Source organism: Curcuma longa, chromosome 4, assembly GCF_044706935.1.
Source record: "Curcuma longa cultivar G26 ecotype Majalengka, Jawa Barat chromosome 4, ITB_CL_G26_1.1, whole genome shotgun sequence".
NCBI lineage: Eukaryota > Viridiplantae > Streptophyta > Magnoliopsida > Zingiberales > Zingiberaceae > Curcuma > Curcuma longa.
In genome coordinates this window covers 15,094,926-15,116,293 of record NC_133864.1, presented here as the reverse complement: position 1 = coordinate 15,116,293, position 21,368 = coordinate 15,094,926, and the positions used below count along the sequence as shown (strand labels likewise).

Below are 21,368 nucleotides of genomic sequence, written 5' to 3'. Positions count from 1 at the left end.
GGTGGCGAAAGCTCTGCCAATTGTTATGATTTTAAATGGATATTGGAGCATCTTCTTTTTCTAAGACAGAAAAAAAATCAATGAAATATTCAACAGTGTTATTGACCAAATCACACCCAATAAATCGCTATGCGACAATGTTAAGTCATCGTCAAAGCCATTGCAGAAGAATAACATCTAGGAGAACCAGTCAGCTGATGCAAAGAGCTATCGTAAATGTGTTTCAGTATACAAATTTTTGGGTCATTCTATTGTTGTTTAAAATCATGCCATAACTTGCATTTGGAAGTTTTCTTAGAGAACTTGAAAATCAAAGATAATACAAAAATATTTTATACAAGAAAAATAATCTGATTAAAGATCAATATTGAGACGTGATTTGATCAAAATCAAATACAAGAACCGTGTTCTAGTAAAACGCGGAAAGAATTAGTCAAAAAGAAAGGAAGCTGCAGTTTGAGGATGACCATACAGATGCTAATGCATTATGGTGTCTGAACAAGGTTGTGCATGGACATTAATGCAATTTGACGTAATCCACTAATCAGGAAACAATTGGAGGTGGGTACTGATTAAAATGGCGACAGTATAAAAGCATACGACAAATTCCCATTGGTCAACATTATTGTGATAGGCAATCAGTGGTTTTGTCCTCGTGTCCTGTTATATTTCCTAGATATGCTGCCATTTCTACTAAATATGTATTACTTGGAACAAACAATTGCAGGATAGGATACAATTGGCCTAACAAGGTTGAAAATAAGATAAAAGATAACCTCTTTAGTGAAGAAAGAAGCACTGATTTCAGACTTACCAGTTGGTTCAGGATGATGCCCTCTTGAGATCAGCATCGCCTCAGCTCTCCAATTTAATCATCACGTCTAGATGACAAGCTGTGTGCCTACCAAACTGCAAAAATGAAATACAGATTTAGTACAGCATACACAGCAGAAACAAATTTAGAAGAAAAAGAATAACCTGAAAACTTTGGAAAGCAGAAAATCAAATATACAGATCAGTTCCAGAATTTTCATTCCCACATAAGCAAATAATTTGTGGTGATCGGTCCCTATTTGTATATGTGACCAATTAATTTGAATACGAGATCTTTTTTATAGCATGAGCATTAGGTAAACATGACCATTGATGTACTGTAAAAGTCCTGAAACTGAAACTTGTATATATTTCTCATTGCAACAGCCAAAAAAAGCAGAATCAAATCCAGCTCTTGACAAAGAAAGCAGTTTCTCATGAAGAAAAAGTCATGTTAATCCCAACTAGAATGCTATTTGAGAAAACAGAGTTTCCTCATGAAGAAAAAGCCAAAATTTTCCACTGTCAAGTTGTTTATCAAACATTAATTTATTGAACAAGTTCTGGTAAGCTGTCAAGTTCTGCTGAAACCTGCGTTATTTCAGGAAAAAAATACTGCTAAAGACAACCTACTGACTTAAAAATAAACTTATTTTACTTTAGTGATTAGGTAGTGGTTCCTCTTCATCCTGATTTGTTTCAAAAATTACAGCTAGAAAAAATTTTAAACTACGAGATAACCTTTTCATAATTTTATTCTAATAAACACAGACTCGTAAAGAATAATACAACTGTTTTTAGCACGTTTTGATTTAGTAGCCTGCTCAGTTGTGAACACCAATTCAGTGAATTCTAATAGGAGACTAGAAACTGAACTTGATCTTATGCAGATGAATTTAGAGGTGGATACTCATTGGGAGAAAATGGCATGATTTAACATTGCAAAATAGATTTGTTGTAAAGATCTAACCCAACATATGAACCAGGTTACTAAATCCAATTCAACAGTAAGGTCTAGCACATCCTTAAATAGTTTCAAGCCATCTCTGCACATTAAATCATGTAGATATGATTTCATTCATGCAAGTTGTGTTTGAATCAGCATTCTGTGAAGAGAAGGTGGATTGATAGTTTATACTGAGTTTCATGTTCTCAGTTTGAACATATTCAACAAAAATACCTTTCTTATTTGAATCAGCACTAGTTGTCTCAAAATAGAAACTGAACTTGATCTTATGCAGATGAATTTAGAGATGGATACTCATTGGGAGAAAATGGCATGATTTAACATTGCTAAATAGATTTGTTGTAAAGATCTAACCCAACATATGAACCAGGTTACTAAGTCCAATTCTACAGTAAGGTCTAGCACATGCTTGAATAGTTTCAAGCCATCTCTGCACATTAAATCATGTAGATATGATTTCATTCATGCAAGTTGTGTTTGAATCAGCATTTTGGAAAGAGAAGGTGGATTGATAGTTTATACTGAGTTTCATGTTCCATGTTCTCAGTTTGAACATATTCAACAAAAATACCTTTCTTATTTGAATCAGCACTAGTTGTATCAAATTTCTTGATTTCTTTCCTGGTCACCGATCTTGTTTATTTTTAGAATAACAGTCGAAGCCTGAAGTCATTTAACACATCATTATGCATGAGAGCACTTCTTTATTTAGAATAAAGAGACATCTTTTATAAATTTTTTACCCTGCAAATCTCAAAATTTGTCCAAATATTAAGAATATCCAAGTTCTCCATAATAAAGTAATCTGTTGTCTGGTCGATTCCTATTCCTCGATGAAAAATAATGTAATTCCAGGACAGAAAGGACCAAGTTAAGAAAACATTGAAGGTGAAGGAAGAGTAACAGCCCTCTATTTTATAAGAAAGAAATTGGTTCAAGACTTTAGTCACATGAGAATAGTATTATTTATAATGATCTATATTCGTGGATAAATAATGACATGCTGCAATGTTGATACTTGGAAGTTTTTTTTGTCAGACACCCACACTAATTGCAACTAGCTGAAGTTCAGCTTGTGCTTAGAAATGGATGAAGAAGTAAATATTTAAGCATTGAACTTAGTAAAAGAAATGATCGTCTAAGCTTCCTTTTACCCCTTAAAGCTATTGTCTAATATTTTGTTTTAGTCTCTTCTACCCTTGGGTATCGTATAATGTTTATTTTGGTGCCTCTCCAAGCTTTATGGAAAATATAACAAGAGTTGTCAGAAGAATAAGGAATACCAAACATAAGGCCAAACTACAAAACTGGAAATTTACAGCCAAAGTAAATATTCATAATCAAGGTAATGGAATTTGATTTTACCATCAAAAGATAACCTTAAACTAAGAATATATGCCTATACAAAAAGTGGTATTGTCAGTTTAATGTCTTGTATGAATTAATGAAAATGACAAGAACCTATTTCATAATAAATATATGATGCCAAACAAGATGTATAATCGAAATTTTGCCGATGACATCAAAATTTGAGATAAATCTTTTTGTTTAATTTCCAAGAGACAAATGAAACATAGTGCATAGAAACATGCAATATATACCTTATCAGAGAGGACAGAGATTTTCATCAGGATGATCTTTAAAATACCTTGGTCAAAGCTTGTTGTCCAGCTGCAACCCAGGAAATCTATCAAGGTAATATGAAGAACCAGTATAAGCTGATGGATCATCTTTTGAACCTCTCATTCATCCACTTTGACTGGAAAGTTCAGAGATACTGCCCAGATTGTGCAACTACAACCTCCTCATCGATAACTAGTTCGAAATTGTTCTTTTCCATTACCTGCATCAATCAGAGAAGAGGCAAATATGAGGTGTTAGTCTGCTTCAACTGGAAAGCAAATGTGTGTGAGAGAGAGAGTTTGGGAGACAACAATTTTGAATCCTATTCTGCATGCAATAGTTTAAATTGTTATACTTTTTCTCAACCAAGATGATTGGCTTTCATCTTATTATTAGGAACAATTACATCACACAAAAGTTAATCAGAAATCGACAAACCTGGAAAAATATGAGGAATTTTAGTTCTGGATCATCAATCTTTTGAGCAGGCATGTTCTGAAGTTTCAATCTCTGATTATCATTTGCACGGTCAAACAACAAATATAGTTGCTGCAGGCACAATAGTTCAATGAATATGTGGAAATTTTCATTTGCATACACAGAAGAAACAAGTGAAATTGATCCATGAAAGTTGTTATATCAGTATATAGAGACACTTGACTTCAATGCATATGAATGTGATTAGGCATATCTTTTAACAAAAGTCATTGGTCACAAAGTCTTTCATAAATATTGCAAGAACATGAGAAGGTACCATCAAATCTTCAAATTGTAGAAGGTACCATGTGCCAATAGAGTATTCAACCGTCTTGCAAAGCTTACAAACTCAGCTTGGTCAGTTGAATGCTCTGAGCTTGAATAGAGGCAAAAGTTTCAAAGTCCGAAACATACATAGTAGTAATATTGGTAAAAAAAAAAAAAGGTAAGGCACTTGTTAGAACATTCTGACAAATGAAGTTAAGAAACGAGATACATTCAATTCAACACTCTATTGTTTAAACATACAGATCTAAATTTAGAAAAACTTTTGTCTCGTTTCATGAATTGATACATAGCTGTTAATCATGAAAGATTGAACATAAACTTTATTTCACTTAAGTAGACCACTTAAGCATCACGTTTTACCAATCCCACTCTTTTCTTGATGCATCAAGTTTGATAGGTAAAATTAATTTTCATATATGCCGTAAATGTTTCATATATCCAACTACTAGCCTAACTTCATATGTTATATGATTTCTTTAACTTGACATTTTTTAGCATAGTAGCAATCATATCTGAGAACTCTTTCTCAGTTCCATGATAAATTATATCTTCAATGGTCGTTTCTGGATACTATACAATTAAAATTAATTGAGATAGGTACATTGGGCAATCTGATTACCAGAATAATGGAGATAAACCCAATCCAGAAGCAGAATACTCGAAGAAAAATAATCCTCATTCGCCCGTTTTTAGTGCGATTTGTACTTATTTTAGGCTAGAGCAAACAAGTTTCAAGCTGGTCTAAGTGACATAGAATTGTTATCCCTGATTTCAACTTTGGCATCCTCGAGGTAAGGATGAGAAAAATTGAACGTATCCTTCTAAAACTGATGAGTAAAACCTTTGATGAACAATCTTCCCCAATCCGCATGCATAAAATCCAGGTTTCTGTTTTCCATTTAAACTAATGAATAGCGAGGAGAAACAAGGAAGCTTTCACGGAAACACAGCCAACTCGCAGAAACCAAACCTTCAAGCCACAAGCAAAGGCGAAGAAGAAGACGAGCATATCAAACGCAAGAGACGAAACACGCGAAAACTCTATCAAAAAATGCAGCGGATCGCATACCTATGAGACTGGGAGCTTCGTGATGAGCTTAGGCTTGAGCAGCGGAATGGCACATTCCCGCTCCAACCTTACCACATGTTCTTCACCTGCGCCGTTCTCCGACAATAACATCTCGATAGGAGACGACAGCAAGATGAAGAGGACGCAGAATGCCGCTCTCTCTGCAGATCGGAGGCGGAGATTTCGCACGAAGAGACTGGAATCGAACGGGATTTTGAAGATGCGAATGGCAGAGCCTTCCAGTTCCTGCTTCCTCTCACTTTTTCCTCACTTTTTAAAATAATCTCATTTCAATAAAAAATATTAAACGGTCTTAGAAATTTAAAAACAAAATAATCAGCAAAAAAAATTGAATTGAAATAGTTTTAATTTTTTTTATCAAATTGGAAACAATTGAAATTTAATAAATTATTTGTTAAAAGAAAAACTTTTGGGGGCTTGAGTGCATAAATCCAACGGAAATCGCGGCGAATTAATACTGCCCCTGTAGCCTCGTTTTCCATTTGACAGCGTTCCACGGAACTCGAAACCCTAGGTATGGCGGAAGCTACTAGATCGGGATCTTCCCTGTTCTTCCTCGTCGCGGCGATCCTCTTCGCCGCCTCTTCAGTGGCGCTGGCTGACTCCGATATCCCATTCGTGGTGGCTTACAAGAAGGCGAGCCTCACCAGGCTCAAATCTGGCGTCGAGCGTGTATCCGTCTCGATCGACCTCTACAATGAAGGATCCTCGTGAGATAAACCTCGATGATCTATTTGTTTCTTTTTAATTTGTGGAATTTTGATGTTAGTAATATTAATCTTCTGATTTAACGGGATCCCGTGCTTCACGATGCCGATCATCCTTACAATTTTCTATCGATACTGTTTATCAGTTTCATCTATTATTTTCTTTCAAAATTTGTTCATCGATCACTGATCGAGTTCTACTGGAATTCCCTTCTTTGAAATCCTACCTTGGCTTAGAATCAAATATGTCATTTCCCTGTGCCTATTGTCACCGGATCTGCTGATAATAATAATCATAGCGGTTAGGGATTCGTCCAAAGGCTATGACCCAATTATAGATATAAAATTCTAACGCCCTGAGCGTTCATCTTCACATGTCAAGAGTTTAGTTTGTGTTTGATCGTGGAAAAGTTGGGCGATTTATGTCTGTGATGATTCACTCCGTAACTCCCCAAATAGATTTGCATTAGAAATCAAAAAATGATGGAAAATTGTTCATTCATTAAATATTTCAGTAAATGAACTTCTTCTGGAGAAATTTTGAGAAACAAAAAACTACAAGTGACTCTAAGTTAGCGAGTTGCCTGTTTCTTATTTTTGTATCAAATTTTTCATGTTCAATGAAATGTCCATGTATATATTTATATGTGTATTTTTTTCTTTTATGCAAAGTACATTCATGCAATTATTATCAAAGTTCTTTGGTATGCTTATGGAACTTGATAAGTTATTCTTAGTTACTAAATTGTGATTTTATTTGCAACTTTAAGGGGCAAGTGCTCCAAGTAATGATTTTGCAGGTGTTAGGTTATGGGTTGGGTTATATAGTATCACATGCCTTGACTCCAATAAATTGGAATTTTCATTTAGTAATCTAATAGCTTTTTTTTAATGAAAAATTTAAAAAGGACTGAACTTTTAAGGTGGAATTGCTGTCACATAAAATTGTGTGTATATAAAAAGAAGGAGAGTAATTCAGTTGATGTAGTTAGGATTGCTTACTAAATTGTCAAGTTATGAATTAATTGAAGAAAACCATAGATAAGGAGAAATTATCACAATTATATATATGAGACTCGTCTTCCGTACTAAAATGATTCTGAAGATCTTTCCATTGATAGCCTTTAATTATTGTCTACCATTGCAAGCAATGCCAGACTACACCCAAACTTTATTTTGATTGAAACTCAAAGTAACCCTGGGGTAGTCAAAATAATTTTACATGACTATATTGACATTTTTTTAATTACTTGATGTGTTTACCTACTTGATACAACTTTAATTTGACTATGAGATCACATGGCTATGTTAAACCTGATAAGAGAAGAAATAGATTTTTTAAGTAATCCATATTGATATCTTAATGCTTAAAAGTATTAACTTCAAATAGAGATTTGTACTAACTCATATCCTTAAAGCTTTCTGTTGCTCAGAATTGAGTCAAATGTTTTGGTCTATTTACAGTTGGATAATGCTCTTTCAGCATTGCGACTGATTTAATCTTTTTTATGTGATACTGTATTTTTTTGTAACTGTTGACTGAGCTGGCCATGACAAAAAAAAGTCACGTTAGATATACTGATTAATATCTTTGGATATTATTACTACATTTTAAGCAAGGGCAACACTATGGTATAAGAAGTGACCTTGTGGTACACATAAAAATGCTATTGATAGTATGTCTTCATTTATGTATATCCTATTGCATGATGATTGTTTGTGTGATAATTGTCAGAACAATGTTGTAATGGTCCTTGGTTGAGCAGCCTTTTGCACTGGCTTATGTCAAAAAATAAAAAGGTGGAAATAGATGAGTGATGCCCAGGAGGCTGATTAGCTAGCTATTATTGTAGGATGCCCACTTTGCGCAAGTTGATGGTCCACTTATCAGATACAGTTTATGTATATTCAGGGTACTTGGCACAGTTAGATGGGACCGGCATTTTTGAAAATCTCACCAATTTATTTATCTATTTATTTTTGCATTAAATCCTTGTGATTTTTGGAGTGTATCTTTGCTATGTTCTTGTAATATGTATTCTATTTACAGTTTTCTCTCATATAATCTTTGTCAAAATCATTAATGTCACAGAACTGCTTATGATGTGAGCTTGAAAGATGACAGTTGGTCCCAAGATAAGTTTGAACTCGTCTCTGGAAACACATCAAATACATGGGAAAAATTTGATGCGTGAGTAAATTTTCTGACACTTTTTTTAAATCATAAATTCATTGGCCTATCTGACAACATATTTTTTTCTTACTTTTAGTGGCTCCTCCGTTTCTCACTCTTTTGTTCTGGAGTCCAAAACAAAGGGTGTATTCTACGGTTCTCCTGCTGTTATCAAATTCCGCATTCCCACAAAGGCTGCCCTGCAGGTATTTTTGCTTTTATGCTGTTTACAATCAAGTAAACTTTTGGAGTGATACATTACATGGCCATGCTGTAATTTTTTTTAGGTTCAAAGGGGCATAGAATATGTATAAGAATTGATTCACATGATGGCATGTGTTCAGTAATTTATGCACATGATGGCTATGAGGCTAACATTTGTTAGGATGGTAAAATGTTTTTGTTACCTATATAAGAACCTTGGTCATTTTACTGCAGAACCAGCAGATGAAAGAATTCGTACCTGTATAATTTCTGAAACATGCTACAATATGTTCTGGGTTTACTTCTTTTCGCATTTCAATTCACATTAGCAAGAACAACCTCTCCTTGCATGATGTGGATTCCAAAAATTTATGAATTGAATGTGAAATGCATTTTTGTTTTTTTAGTCTTTATAGAACTTCTCTATAGATCGTGAAAGAGATTCAACTAGAAAGTTTCTTTTCTATTCTTGTTACTGGTTTGACTGATTTATATTTTCCAAAAAGTGGATTCTCTTCTAATAGCTAGCACCCGCTTTACGATTGTTAACAATAATGAAAGCAGAAATTGTGGTTTTAGCTATCCCTGAATTCTTGTTATATCCTTAAAAATAAATTTCATTGACTTCCACTGGTTGAATGTTTTATAACTTGTTCGCCTAATGTAGGAAGCATATTCTACCCCGATTCTGCCTATTGATGTTCTTGCAGACAAGCCTCCGGAAAAGAAGTTTGAATGGGTGAGTTAATTCACAAACCACTTTCCTAATTATTACTTAGTTCTATCTACCTTACATCTAATAATGAGCAATTCAACTTCCATGTACTGACACAACTGATCCGATCCAACTATGACTTCAGGCAAAGGTGAGCTCACGGTTTCTGATTCTTCATGGTAGTTGAAAAATATTTTTATTCCTTAACCTATTCATTCACCTGACAAAGAACCAACCTTAATACGCAGAGGCTAGTAGCTAAATACGGATCCTTGGTGTCTGTTCTGTCGTTCGTGGGATTGTTCATCTATCTCATTGCAACTCCATCGAGGGCAGCTGCAAAGGCAAGTAAGAAGAAGCGTTGATGCTTAATATCCTCAGGCTGTGCTTTCTACTTTCATCGCTATCTAATGTATCGTCAGTTCCTATTGCAAGAACTAGAGTTCTGACTGTTTTATTTTGTAGTACTACTCAAAATAACTCGGTTGAATTTTGGATGAAACATTTTTGTTCTCTTAGGAAAATCCAGTATCTCTTGTTATTACTGACTGTGCTTGGTGCTCGCGTTGCCGGGGGACCATGTTATATTTTATCAAAAGAACATCCGGGTTTTATAAATGTTTTTTAGAATCTCTTTGATTTTGAAGTTCTCTTCCAAATAAAATTGTAAGCTGATTTGAAAGCAATTGCATTAATCTCAGCTTGCAAGGCCAACATTTTAAGTTTATGCCAATATTAAATCCGAATATTACTATTTTCTTCAATTTATGTTGTAAGTTGATTTACAAATTACAACTCATCTTTACTGTGTAATTAATCTGCATGGTGAAAAAAAAATTTATATAAAACAAAAATGTAAAAGAAATTTAAATATCAAGTGCATGATTTGGTGAAGTCTCAAACGTGCAAACACCCCCAGACTGTGATGAACTGTCTTCTGTTGTGTTGTGGATGAGCATCCAGTGGCTTTTGCTACAGTCTTCTGGCCAGATTCCTTTATCACAAGTAATTCCCAAAAAATATTTACTTGTGCTTTTACAGTTTCTCCATGCCATTCTATTCCTCCAGTAATGATCTCTATTAAGCACTTTATACGTCTTCTTCTTTGTTTTTTAATTTCTTTCACTGTAATTTTCCCCTCTAAAAATGTAATAGGTTTAGATTTGAAAACAGTTTTTAAAAGTCATCATAATGCAATTCATCAATTCAATTTAAAAAAAAATTGAAAAGAAAACTAACTCATAATTCCACTATCTCTCTGCGTACGTCCTGCACTCAGGCGGCAAGCAGATTGGCAGCAGGTGCAGGATCAAAAGCCGACACCCAAAATGTGGAATCAAAATCTCATCCGCAGAGATCGCAAGCTCCTCCATGGACGCCGACGAAACCACTGCCACAGCCAGCCAGCCAGCCCTCCACCGAAAGAATGGAACAGCAGCAATTCCCTTCGGAGAAAATGGAAGCTTGTTCCTTGAAATCTGATCCTTTTTAATCTCAGAGGTAGTCGCCGAGGTGGATGAGGGCGCCGCCGCACTTGAGGCAGGCGGGGGCGCCCTTGGGAACCATCAAGTATATGAAGCAGGTGTTGCAGCCGGCGGCAATGAGGGTTTCCCCGTCGTCGACGGTGGAGTCCTCCTCCTCCTCTTCCTCCTCGTCGCACCCGTTCCTGCTGTCGCCGGTACCAAAGGCTTCGTCTTCGTCGGAATCGTCTGTCTCGTCGCAGCCGTCTTCTTCTTCCTCCTCCTCGTCGCAGCCTTCTCTGTCGCTTCTTGTGCCGGAGACTTCGTCTTCGTCTTCGTCGGAGTAGTAGTAGCTCGATGAATACGTCGAGGTGCCGGCGGAGCGAGGGTCGAGGACGGTCCTCACGCCGGTCTCCCAGTTGATGTAGTAGATTTCCCCCGTCTTCACGGTGAAAACACGGGAGGTGAGATTAGTAACCAATTAACACAATCGAAATCGAAAATTCACACATTTTGATCGGAAAATTTCAAGAAAAAAAAAACACAAGGAGAAGGATGCTCTCGTCAAGGATGAACAACTCATCATCACTAATTAACGATAACATCGACTCCATAAGAACAGATTAGTAATACAGGGAAGAGAAAAAGGAAGGATTTTGACGCCGGAATCGGTTCCAAGATAGGATTTTGTGGCCGACGCCAGAGCATTCAGATTGGAACAAACAAACGGCGGCAGGAAGAGGCACCTTCATGTCGAGGCGCTGCTCCCAGTGGCAGGGAAGGGGGATCTCCGAGTTCAAGTCCACGGTTATCTTCTCTGGCGGCGGCGCCGGCGGCGGCGACGGAGTCCGGTCGGCTCCGCCCAGAGAACAACTCCGTAACGACGCGGCGATCTCGTCGATGTGAGGGACGTCCATTTCCACAGGCGACGGCGAAACCTGGAAAAGAAGGAAACGGAGCGCCGGGGAGTTTGGCGAAGAAGACGAAGTGGAAGAAGATGAGTGCGAAATTGCAGCTTCTTCTTCCGTTCTTTAATAAAATGTATCAAAATGGAAATTATCAAATATCGTGGTGGTATTTTGATGATTCCAATACTTCAGCAGACTTTGCTAAACACAGCTGAAACTTTTGCTTTTCTCAAATTTACCCCGAAGATCTCTCGAGATCCGACGGCTCTGATCTTCCCATGGCCATATCTGTCGTCCTATTTATGGTGAAGTAACCCTAGCTCGAGGCAGCGGGCGGTTTCCGATCCCTCGCTGATCCATCTCGCTTCATCGCTTCTACGCCTCCGATCTTCGCTACCAGGTACTGGGTGAAGTTTTGATGTCGCTGCTCTTCGATCTGTAGTCTGATACGTTCAACTCATTTCTCTGCCTTTGCATCAGCGAGAATGTCGGACGAGGAGCATCACTTCGAGTCGAAGGCCGACGCCGGGGCGTCAAAGACGTACCCGCAGCAGGCTGGGACGATCCGGAAGAACGGATACATCGTCATCAAAGGCAGGCCCTGCAAGGTTCCTAGTTTACCCACTTCATACATTTCTACTAATTTTACAGCGCCTTGTGGGGTACAGTGGTATATTCTCTCTTTCTTCCTGTTATTGTTTTGTTCCGGTAGCTGTTTAGTTTATGTTAATTCACCTTATATTTTTAGGCGTTGAGGGAATGAGGGCGATCTGAAATATGGATCTCTAATTTGATAAACTGCGACTATTATTATTTTTAATCCTTTTGTACTCTTCGCTGCAGTAATGATCTATTCGTGTGATGATTTTATCTAGTGGTTCTTTATGCGAGTTAATCAAGGATCTTCCTGTTTCGCAGAGGAGAAATCTGTGGTTATACAATGAACCTGAAGATGGTAGTTTCTCATTGTAAAGATTTTGTTTTCCTTTTTATTGTTGTACGTGATTTTGTTTACTAACCATATAAGTAGTATGCTAAATATCAAAATATTCTACATTTGTTATCATTGTTCACTGTTTCAGCTAATTTTGTTTTCAAATTTCTTGAAGCAATTTGGACTCCACATTTTTATCATATGCATGATTTGTGATTATAACTTCATATAAATACATCTTTTTTTGTTGCAATGTTTATAAACGCTTTGACTGTGTATTTCAGGTTGTTGAGGTTTCAACTAGCAAGACTGGAAAGCATGGTCATGCAAAGTGTCACTTTGTTGGCATAGACATCTTTAATGGCAAGAAGCTTGAGGATATTGTGCCGTCCTCACATAATTGTGATGTGTGTTTACAACTTATGTAGAAAGGTTGTTTATTTGATCATACAGATGTCTTTGATATTTAAATTTGTTTAATCTGTATACAGGCACCTCATGTTAATCGCACGGACTACCAGCTGATTGACATCTCTGAGGATGGCTTTGTATGGTTCTTGTTGTTTTATATTTCATTTTCCCTTTTGCTTTGATGAGTTCTTTTTTTATTAACACATACATTTGTCAGGTGAGCCTATTGACTGAAAATGGTAACACCAAAGATGATCTGAAGCTCCCAACAGATGAGAATTTGCTTATTCAGGTTTTCAAAGTGGTTATGCATGTTGAAGTTTATTTAAAATATATAATTTTTTGTTTTGAGTTGTTCCACATTGACTAAGTTGGATTCTGAGTTTGTTCTGAAGAGTGATTCATGTCGGCCCTTGTGCACCTTTGCATATGTATAAACAATGCTTCACTTTTTAGCAACTCTTGCATATATTCACTTCTATACCAAGTCAAGTTGTATTTCAATTTTCAATCAGTCCATCTAGATTGACTTAGTTCACAAGTTAACTCTTTCTTCCTATCTCTTGCATATATGCACATTGTATCGTGTTGTATCTAATTATATTTTCAGTGGAATGTCTTATTTCTTGGCCTCCTGTCATCCAGAAGTCATAACCATGAATTCTAGTTTTTGTATATGTTCGGCATTTTACTTGGTGAACTCTTGTGTTGGTTTACTTAGGATTTGCCTTATTCTTAGCCTGGTAGGTATATTCCTGTGCCAATTTAACACCATTAACATTGCAGATCAAAGATGGTTTCGAACAGGGAAAGGACCTAGTTGTCTCTGTGATGTCTGCAATGGGTGAAGAGCAAATTTGTGCCCTCAAGGACATCGGCCCCAAGTAGCTGGCCTCGTACATCATGAATCGTCTTGCAAAAAATATTTATAGTGAGTGCTTACTGTTCACATTTGAACTACTTGTCGTTTTTGTTTATGATGATTAATCACTGGCTTGAGTGTGATTTGTGTCCAAAACTACTATGTAACATTTACGTGCACCATCTAGCTGCCCCCTTTAATCATGAATGAGTTGCATGATGTTTGTTGTATATGTTTATTTGACAGACTTGAAATCTTATTTCAATTGTTTATTCTATGATTAATCACTTTGCCATCAGTGTGATTTGTATCCAAAATACTTTAGTGCCTTCTTATCCTTCAAACTACACTCCATATTCTTCGATGATACTCTATTTCAATGGTTATAAAACATAACTACATTGTAGTCTATGATTAAAGCATTAAGTACTCAGACTGGTTCAGGTATCGATATCTCCTACCTACTATAATATCTTACATTTAGATGCCTAGTAAACACAACAAATAGTGTTTTCAAAATGGTTTCTTTAACCTAAAATCTGATTAGGTACTCTGCAGTTCCCTTTCTGGAGCAATAGCCTCGTGTGCTTGCCACTTTGCTCTGCAGATCACCTACTTCGTATCCTATGAAAGATAATTGGTAGGAATCTGCACGGGTGTAGGTAGAGTTGATACGCACTTGAACTGTCCAAAAAATAAATAAAAGACCGTTAGGACTATAAATTAGCATAAGTTTATTTAATCGAAGATATTCATATAAAACAAACAAACTTCACGAATAAAACTTGTAAATAATTATTGAATAAAGTTAATAGTTTAATTACATTAAAGGGGCAATAATAAGACTGTTTAGCACAATAAGCATTTCAATAAATAAACTTAAGCATCATTAAATTCAGCTCGACTTGAATCGTTTAAAACATCATAATCAGGATGTGGATTCTCACAAAAATATAGAGAAAGCTACCTCGTGTTGCTCATATTTTTCACCAATGGCTGCTAGGGACGCAGCTTTCCTCTTCAACTGCAGGTTATGAATGGCATGGACACAGTTCTTCAGATCTGCAGCGCTATAACAAGTACTTTGCTCCAATTCTTGGCACTGCAGAGGGAAAAAATAACGTTAGTATTTGCCATATCACACCCTCTTTTAATTAGTTTTTTGTTAAATCAAAAGCCATAAATTTATTTTTGTCCAAATCATCTATTTAAGCATATTTATGAAATACATATAAAATTTACTCATACTGATTTCCCACAAGTTAAATTACAGCATGATTTTCACTGAAAATAAGCATGTTTGAGTTGCTTTGCAACTACAATGTTCACCTTGGAGCTTATTATATCCTGAATGCATGTAAATATAGACATAATGGCTTTGATTAAAATCCTAAAAAAATCCAACATGAAGAAAAAAGAATCATACCCAGGGGTGACTATTTGGATCCAATGTGAATCTTGCGAGAAATATAGCTGAAGCAGCAACCAGAGATGGCAAGAACTGGACACAATCATAGTCTATTAAACTCAATTCAGCAAGGTAGCTTGCCATGAACTCTATTTGCAGATTTGAATGATGTGCCTGAGTAAGTCATGGAGTTTTGAGCAACCACTCTAACAGTAAGGAATGGAAAAGGAACATAATGTAAATAGGGGGAATGTTTTACTCACTTTTCCATCTTTACAGGCCTGCATAAATTGCCTGCAAGCATGAAATAGCTAATTCTATCAAGCAACTTATATACGGATATTGAACTATTGAAGTGCATCAAGATTTCTTTTTTGTTTAGGTTCAACCTCTAATCCTTTTAAAATTCAACTTGATTAATGCATGTTTTGTGCAAAGGATATTTTGCTATTTGACAAGTATAAATAAATCAAACACAAAGTTTAAAGAATGAGAATAAAATCTTCATATATTAAAGGTTTGAAACTAAAACTGATCACCTAATGAATAGAGAAGAATGGAGATTGCTAAAAACACTGCAAACATACATCGATTCTAAGCTTTCATGTATGTCAAGGCATTTGTAATTCCACAACATTTATGCAAAAGATGGAATCCACTCGTCCTAACGGTCCCACACAGTTGGCTTCACAATCATCTGTGAAGAGACAAATCGAGAAACCACAGCTGATCATGACGGAGGAGGACATTATATTTGAACTCGTCTACTTCTACAACTTTACCTCGTCGCAACTAACTCAATTATGTCCGAGGGCATAATTCTACAACATTGACACCATGCACCAGTGGACACAAACGACAAGGATTTTAATTAAATTAGGATTTTTTTCCCCCACCTTCAGTTTGCAATCCATTTTTCTATTCATCTCCATGAACCACGCTTCTGTTCAAGCCACTGCCTTGTATTCAATCAAATTGAAGCAACCATTCACCACTTATGATTGTTAAATATTATTTGTCATTCAACTGAGGAATTAATTTATAACAATAAACTCATAACATAACTCATCCATCTCCCTATTCAACAACTCAGTTAAAAAATCAATTCCAACAAAACTTATATGGGCAAATTAAAAACAATTATACCTCACAAAGATATTGATAGCCAGCAATAAACATACATGATATGGTTTAAGATGTGTATAATACCTTAGGAAAGTATTGGCAGTGGGATTGCCTAACTCAAACCTTAAAGACTTCAAAACATCTCTCTCCATCTTCACCACCTACACAAGCAGGGCAACAAAAAGAATATGTCATTCACCATTGCTCAATTCAGCCGAGAGAAGACCTGTTTAAGGAAATAAACATGAACTAGCCTCTGGTTTCGTGTAAGCATTATCCGTGAAGTGGCAGCAATCATCCACCTTCGGAGGAGTTACCTCTTCATACTTGCTGCATTTTCAGAGTGTTCAGGACGTGATCGATCAGTGATTCGATGCAAATAATAGAAGGGAATTTTAGAACATACGAGGCGATGAGCATACAAGACGCTCCGAGAAGCTGCAATCGTTGCCTAGTGATCGCATTCAGAGAGAGGAACCTATCGATGTATGAGACGGTGAGGAAGAGGGTTTCGGAGGCCAACTTGCTATCCAACGCCACATCGACCAGCCAATCCACCAGAACCTCTCGCATGCCCGCGGTGATATCGTGCTGAACACTCTCCATGTAGTTCGGAAGCGGTCTTCGATTCGGCTCCGCCTGAAATCAACCAGATGAAGCCCTAACGAGGCCGATCCAACCAGAAAGTAACATTGATCCACAAACCTCCATAGATCTGAGGTACTGGCATATGTCCGATGCGTAGGACGGACACATCTGGGGATCTTCGCGCGGAGTGATCTCATCGGAGGAAGCCGCCGGGCGGAGCTTTGCCTTCTTGCTGATCTTTGGCTTGCCCTTGGAACGAGTGACGGAGCGATCGGAGCCGGGTAGCCTGGAGGTGGTATTGAGAGGAACCGGAGTTCGGCGAGGGCTATGCGGTTTCTCTTGGTAGGAGGCCGGCTGGGGACAGGGGCGGCGGCGGCTGCTGCGGCGGCGGAAGCAGCTCTCTTGGCCGCCGCCCGGGTCTGGCGAGGGGCGATGTTCTCCTTCTCCGCCATGGACCGATTCCTCTTCTCGCGATTTGGGAGAGGATTGAGGCGGTGGAAGAAAGGCGCCATACTTAACAGAATTCGAAACCAGTTTGAGAGGGAAAAAAAACAGGGTTTCCCACTTTTTTTAAACAATTTTTTAAAATAAAAATAAAAATAAAAAACTATTTCTTTTATAAAATTTAAGGAACTTTTTTTTAGTTAGCGTAGTACTTTTCCATATCGTATTATTTAGATATGTATTTTACAAATATTTAAAATTTTGTAGGCATTTTTAATTTTTACAATTAAATTGAAATTGTTATTTGATTTGGTGTGCCATATAATCTCAGAATTTGCTCACTTCAAAGGATTTTAGATGGAAAGGATCATCGACTTACTCTTCAACAAAAAGATAGAATCTACTACACGATCATTCCACGAACGTTTGTGAAAAGGTAAATCAAGAAGTTGTAGTTGACCATTACACAAAAATATATCATTAACTTCATCGAAATTCGAAACTTATCCACTTCAACAACTTTGTTTCTCAAAACCAACTCAATTATGTCCCAGGGACAACAACTTGCCTTACTTGATGCTCATCGATGTTCACTCCAAACTAGTACAAAGATTGCGAATGACTGAAAGTTGAATTAATTTGCATACATACACACAAAAACTAGGAACCTTGCGCACAAAGATTTCACTTCAATTGTGCTTTTATCAAACCCTAACAAGAAATCTCCAAACGACATAATCTAAATGGAACACGATAGCTCAATCTGACTTCCTCTGAAGAAATTTTTTGAACCAATAAGCTGAATTCTTGGGGAATCGCTTGTTGTTATTGAAATCTACATATATTATACCAAATCTCGATGTGTAGCCCAACCTCCATTCAAAGTTGTCGAGAAGAGACCACGCAAAATATCCTATCACCGTCGCACCGTCATCCATAGCCCTCTTTAAGTTAGCAATGTAGCTTTTGTAGTAGTTAACTCTCGTCGTATCTTGCAAGGCTTCTGGAAGTGTGACATTTCCCGGCTGATCCATTCCTGTAATGAACAACATTGTTAAGGTGGATGGATGTTCGATATTTTGGAAAACAAATCAAGATAAGGTTTACCATTCTCGGATAAAATGATGATGGGATTGCCATAATTTTCCTTCACATAGGTCACGGCTTTGTAGAGTCCCCATGGAACTATGTAGAGCCAATAAGAATTAGCCTAAAAAAACATTCAGATTCAATCTTAGTTCGATCGATAAATTATGTAATTGATATAAAGTTAAGTCGAAAACGAGTATACTAGAATGTACAACCTTTAACACCAACAGACAAATCTATAGAACACAATTTATGAAATGCTACTCTACCATTAACGAAATATTCTATCACCATTAACAAAATTCTAGTTGAGTATCATAAAAAAATCTCGAAGAAATGACATTGTTTTGTATGTCACAAGATATGATGATGATAAAATTTAGTGAAAAACAATACAAAATAAATTTACCTGGGGACCAATTGGCACACCATCTCGGTCATCTAAATGATAATGAGAAAATAAATAATATTAGTATTAACATAAAGGATCATTGATTGAGTCATTATTGAAAAAAGTTAGAGAAAATCTAACATTTGAAGTCGACATTCCAGTCGGCTTGATAGCTAACAGGTTTTGGATCAACCACCCCGGTATCCTTCATATAAAAAGATGTATATTGATTGACCCCCACATAATCATATGAACCTTTCACCAATTTCGCTTGTTCTTCAGTGAATTTAGGGAGTCTTTCTTTGACAATGGCTTGAACTGATTCTGGATAGTGTCCATATGTTAGAGGGTGAAGGAACCTACGAAGGAGCAACAATTAATCGAATGAACAAATCATCCTTTGCTGCAATCGAAATTTGATTTCTCGATCTACCATGAAAAATGTTAGAAAAACATAAATTAAAAATAAAAAATATAGAGTGAACTGAAACAAGGTCTCACCATCCGATGTGGAAATCCCTAGCTCTTTGAGCTGCGGCTTTGTCTTGCACAGAGTAAGAATACGGTTCATACCATACAAAATCCAAAAGGATTCCAATCTTGCCTTTTTGTTCTTTCTGAATCGAGTATATACAAAAAACACATCTTGGATGAGGAATCATATCAAACAAAATTTAAATTGCTCATTTTCATGGTAGGCCATTTCAATCTATTCACCAAATAAAACTCAATGAACAAACTACAACTTACTTGATACTTTTCTCGATATCTTTTCACTGCAGCTGCATGAGATAGGATCAAATTATGTGCCACTATATAAGGCTCAATGGTCGAGTTCCCCCCAGCTTCACAATCAGTACATCTCCCTGGGGCATGATAACCATCGTCATACCCAAGTGCCGCTATACACCTAGGCTCATTAAAGGTAAACCAATTCTTGACTCTATCACCAAATCTCTCAAAACAAAAATCGGCATAGTCCGCAAATGCATCCCTAAACCACATACCAAATAACAAATAAATATAACAAAATTATTAGTTAGGTTCAATTACTACTGAATAAAAAAACATGGTTCATAACCTTTAAAACTTACACTATCTTCGGGCTTAACAAACCCAAGTACTCCTCATGAAGTGCCAAAGGAAGATCATAGTGATAAAGATTTGCATATGGAGTAATGCCTATTTCATACAAAATTTTAAAAAATATATATATGTGAGAATGTTAAAATTGAACATTTTCCCAAAAAATTAGAAATATATATATATATATATATATGCTCATTGCTAAATTGAAAATTTAACATACCTTGTTGTATCAAATGATCAATTAACCTATCATAATAATCTACACCTTCCCAATTGACTTTACCCGTTCCATCTAGAAGGGAAAATTTTATATGAAAACGTACTTAATTTAGAAGTTCAAACTGAATATAAGGAAATAAACAACACATAATGATATTTATTACTTGGAAATATTCTGCTCCAAGAAATTGAGAATCGATACGCATCAAAATTGAATTCTTTCATGATCTCAACATCTTCCTGCATGATCATTTGGTCAGAAATTGAAAATACAACTTTAAAATGCATATATATTATAAATTGAATTCCTTCATGATGTCGATATATTAAAAATGCATACACCTCACAAGCTTCAGCTCAATTATGACATATCAGGCAATAAAAATACAAGGGATACAAGCAACAAGTAAAACATGCATGCCACACATCAACCTTTATTCTTTCAGGAACACATTTTGAATACAAATCTCCTCCACAACTAATTAGTCAATGATTCAACAACTGGTACCAGAGCAAACGAGTACAAAGCAATCACAAGAAACCAGCCAACCCTTGCAATCCTTTTTATGATCTTTCTCTAATACATAATATAACTAAAAATTAAAGATCCAAGATACAACTGTTATTAAAGCAGAGTTATAGTTTGGTGCTGTTTTAAAATTCGACATGCAGTAAGTCAGTTGTCGTTTTGCTCCAGAAATTACAATTGACAGAAAAAAGGGGGAAAACGAACAAAACATTAGAGAAAGAATAACCTTGTAATGATGGTACTCGTCAACTGTAACATCAGCAGTAGCGTTGTCGGGGATTGTATCTGCATTCACCAGAAGAAATAAAACCTATTTAACCATTCCGCAACACCTCAACATCAACCCACACAAATCGGAAAAGATACGAAGAAACAGAAATAACATCACGATCAAAAATTACTAGGGATTCTAACGAATGCATCCCAAATGCTGGGCCCTCTTCCTCCTTTGAGCGCCATCCCTTCCACTTGGTAAGCAGACGCCGCTGTCCCAAACACGAATCCCTCCGGGAATGCCTCGCGGCTGAGACCATGGCCGGCGTTGGAGGCCCGACTTGGATCGAAAGAGAGTAAAAGGAAGAAGACGAAGCAGGAAGGGAAGCAGAAGAGCGATGCGGATCTCCGGAAACCCATCTGAGAGGCAGAGGGAAAGGCAAGGGGGGACGGAGAGCGGTGTGCGTTTATATAGCAGTATGAGTGCAGTCGCATAGAGTAGAGATAAGAATCACAAGATAATAATTTCAAATTATTTTTATATATTTTTATCTACTGAAAAAAAAAAGCATTACTGTCGGCGACTAATTTGGAGTAAACTTGTTTTCATGAACAAAAGAAAAAAATCATTAAAAAAATAT

At 36.6% G+C, this 21,368-nt stretch overlaps 4 protein-coding genes and 1 pseudogene across 4 annotated transcripts; 2 read left to right on the top strand and 3 right to left on the bottom strand.

The window, feature by feature from the left end:
* Positions 1-5,729: 5,729 nt before the first annotated feature.
* LOC141827641 (uncharacterized) lies at positions 5,730-9,559 on the top strand. The gene is made up of 6 exons (XM_074714931.1): positions 5,730-5,968; positions 8,058-8,156; positions 8,236-8,344; positions 9,010-9,081; positions 9,203-9,208; positions 9,306-9,559. The coding sequence occupies exons 1-6, from the start codon at positions 5,775-5,777 to the stop codon at positions 9,420-9,422; spliced, it is 597 nt and encodes a 198-aa protein (XP_074571032.1). The 5' UTR covers positions 5,730-5,774; the 3' UTR covers positions 9,423-9,559.
* Positions 9,560-10,551: 992 nt separating this feature from the next.
* LOC141826059 (protein CURLY FLAG LEAF 1-like) lies at positions 10,552-11,434 on the bottom strand. The gene is made up of 2 exons (XM_074713315.1): positions 11,264-11,434; positions 10,552-10,959 (listed from the first exon to the last, which is right to left on the bottom strand). Exons 1-2 carry the CDS (start codon positions 11,432-11,434, stop codon positions 10,552-10,554), a joined length of 579 nt encoding a protein of 192 aa, XP_074569416.1.
* A 320-nt stretch (positions 11,435-11,754) lies between these two features.
* Positions 11,755-13,907, top strand: LOC141826598 (eukaryotic translation initiation factor 5A-2-like). Its single transcript, XM_074713856.1, has 6 exons — positions 11,755-11,825; positions 11,906-12,033; positions 12,644-12,766; positions 12,851-12,907; positions 12,988-13,062; positions 13,557-13,907. The coding sequence occupies exons 2-6, from the start codon at positions 11,911-11,913 to the stop codon at positions 13,656-13,658; spliced, it is 480 nt and encodes a 159-aa protein (XP_074569957.1). The 5' UTR covers positions 11,755-11,825; positions 11,906-11,910; the 3' UTR covers positions 13,659-13,907.
* Positions 13,908-14,256: 349 nt separating this feature from the next.
* On the bottom strand, positions 14,257-17,205 carry LOC141828219 (cyclin-A3-1-like; annotated as a pseudogene).
* Positions 17,206-17,853: 648 nt separating this feature from the next.
* LOC141826478 (beta-glucosidase 26-like) lies at positions 17,854-21,165 on the bottom strand. The gene is made up of 11 exons (XM_074713729.1): positions 20,916-21,165; positions 20,741-20,799; positions 20,150-20,225; positions 19,987-20,058; positions 19,772-19,859; positions 19,428-19,671; positions 19,179-19,294; positions 18,819-19,036; positions 18,696-18,727; positions 18,305-18,407; positions 17,854-18,233 (listed from the first exon to the last, which is right to left on the bottom strand). The coding sequence occupies exons 1-11, from the start codon at positions 21,145-21,147 to the stop codon at positions 17,956-17,958; spliced, it is 1,518 nt and encodes a 505-aa protein (XP_074569830.1). The 5' UTR covers positions 21,148-21,165; the 3' UTR covers positions 17,854-17,955.
* Positions 21,166-21,368: the final 203 nt, after the last annotated feature.

What these genes read in the sequence shown, in the direction of transcription:
- LOC141826478 (XM_074713729.1), bottom strand. Translation starts at nt 21,147, where the DNA reads ATGGGTTTCCGGAGATCCGCATCGCTCTTCTGCTTCCCTTCCTGCTTC. An exon ending in TTGGAGCAGAATATTTCCAA is followed by an intron (nt 20,059 to 20,149) that starts GTAATAAATATC and finishes TTTCCCTTCTAG; the next exon opens with ATGGAACGGGTAAAGTCAAT. An exon ending in AGGGATTTCCACATCGGATG is followed by an intron (nt 19,037 to 19,178) that starts GTGAGACCTTGT and finishes GCTCCTTCGTAG; the next exon opens with GTTCCTTCACCCTCTAACAT.
- LOC141826059 (XM_074713315.1), bottom strand. Translation starts at nt 11,434, where the DNA reads ATGGACGTCCCTCACATCGACGAGATCGCCGCGTCGTTACGGAGTTGT. An exon ending in AGCAGCGCCTCGACATGAAG is followed by an intron (nt 10,960 to 11,263) that starts GTGCCTCTTCCT and finishes TTCACCGTGAAG; the next exon opens with ACGGGGGAAATCTACTACAT.
- LOC141826598 (XM_074713856.1), top strand. Translation starts at nt 11,911, where the DNA reads ATGTCGGACGAGGAGCATCACTTCGAGTCGAAGGCCGACGCCGGGGCG. An exon ending in TCAAAGGCAGGCCCTGCAAG is followed by an intron (nt 12,034 to 12,643) that starts GTTCCTAGTTTA and finishes TGTGTATTTCAG; the next exon opens with GTTGTTGAGGTTTCAACTAG. An exon ending in ATGAGAATTTGCTTATTCAG is followed by an intron (nt 13,063 to 13,556) that starts GTTTTCAAAGTG and finishes TTAACATTGCAG; the next exon opens with ATCAAAGATGGTTTCGAACA.
- LOC141827641 (XM_074714931.1), top strand. Translation starts at nt 5,775, where the DNA reads ATGGCGGAAGCTACTAGATCGGGATCTTCCCTGTTCTTCCTCGTCGCG. An exon ending in CTCTACAATGAAGGATCCTC is followed by an intron (nt 5,969 to 8,057) that starts GTGAGATAAACC and finishes TTAATGTCACAG; the next exon opens with AACTGCTTATGATGTGAGCT. An exon ending in CCACAAAGGCTGCCCTGCAG is followed by an intron (nt 8,345 to 9,009) that starts GTATTTTTGCTT and finishes CGCCTAATGTAG; the next exon opens with GAAGCATATTCTACCCCGAT.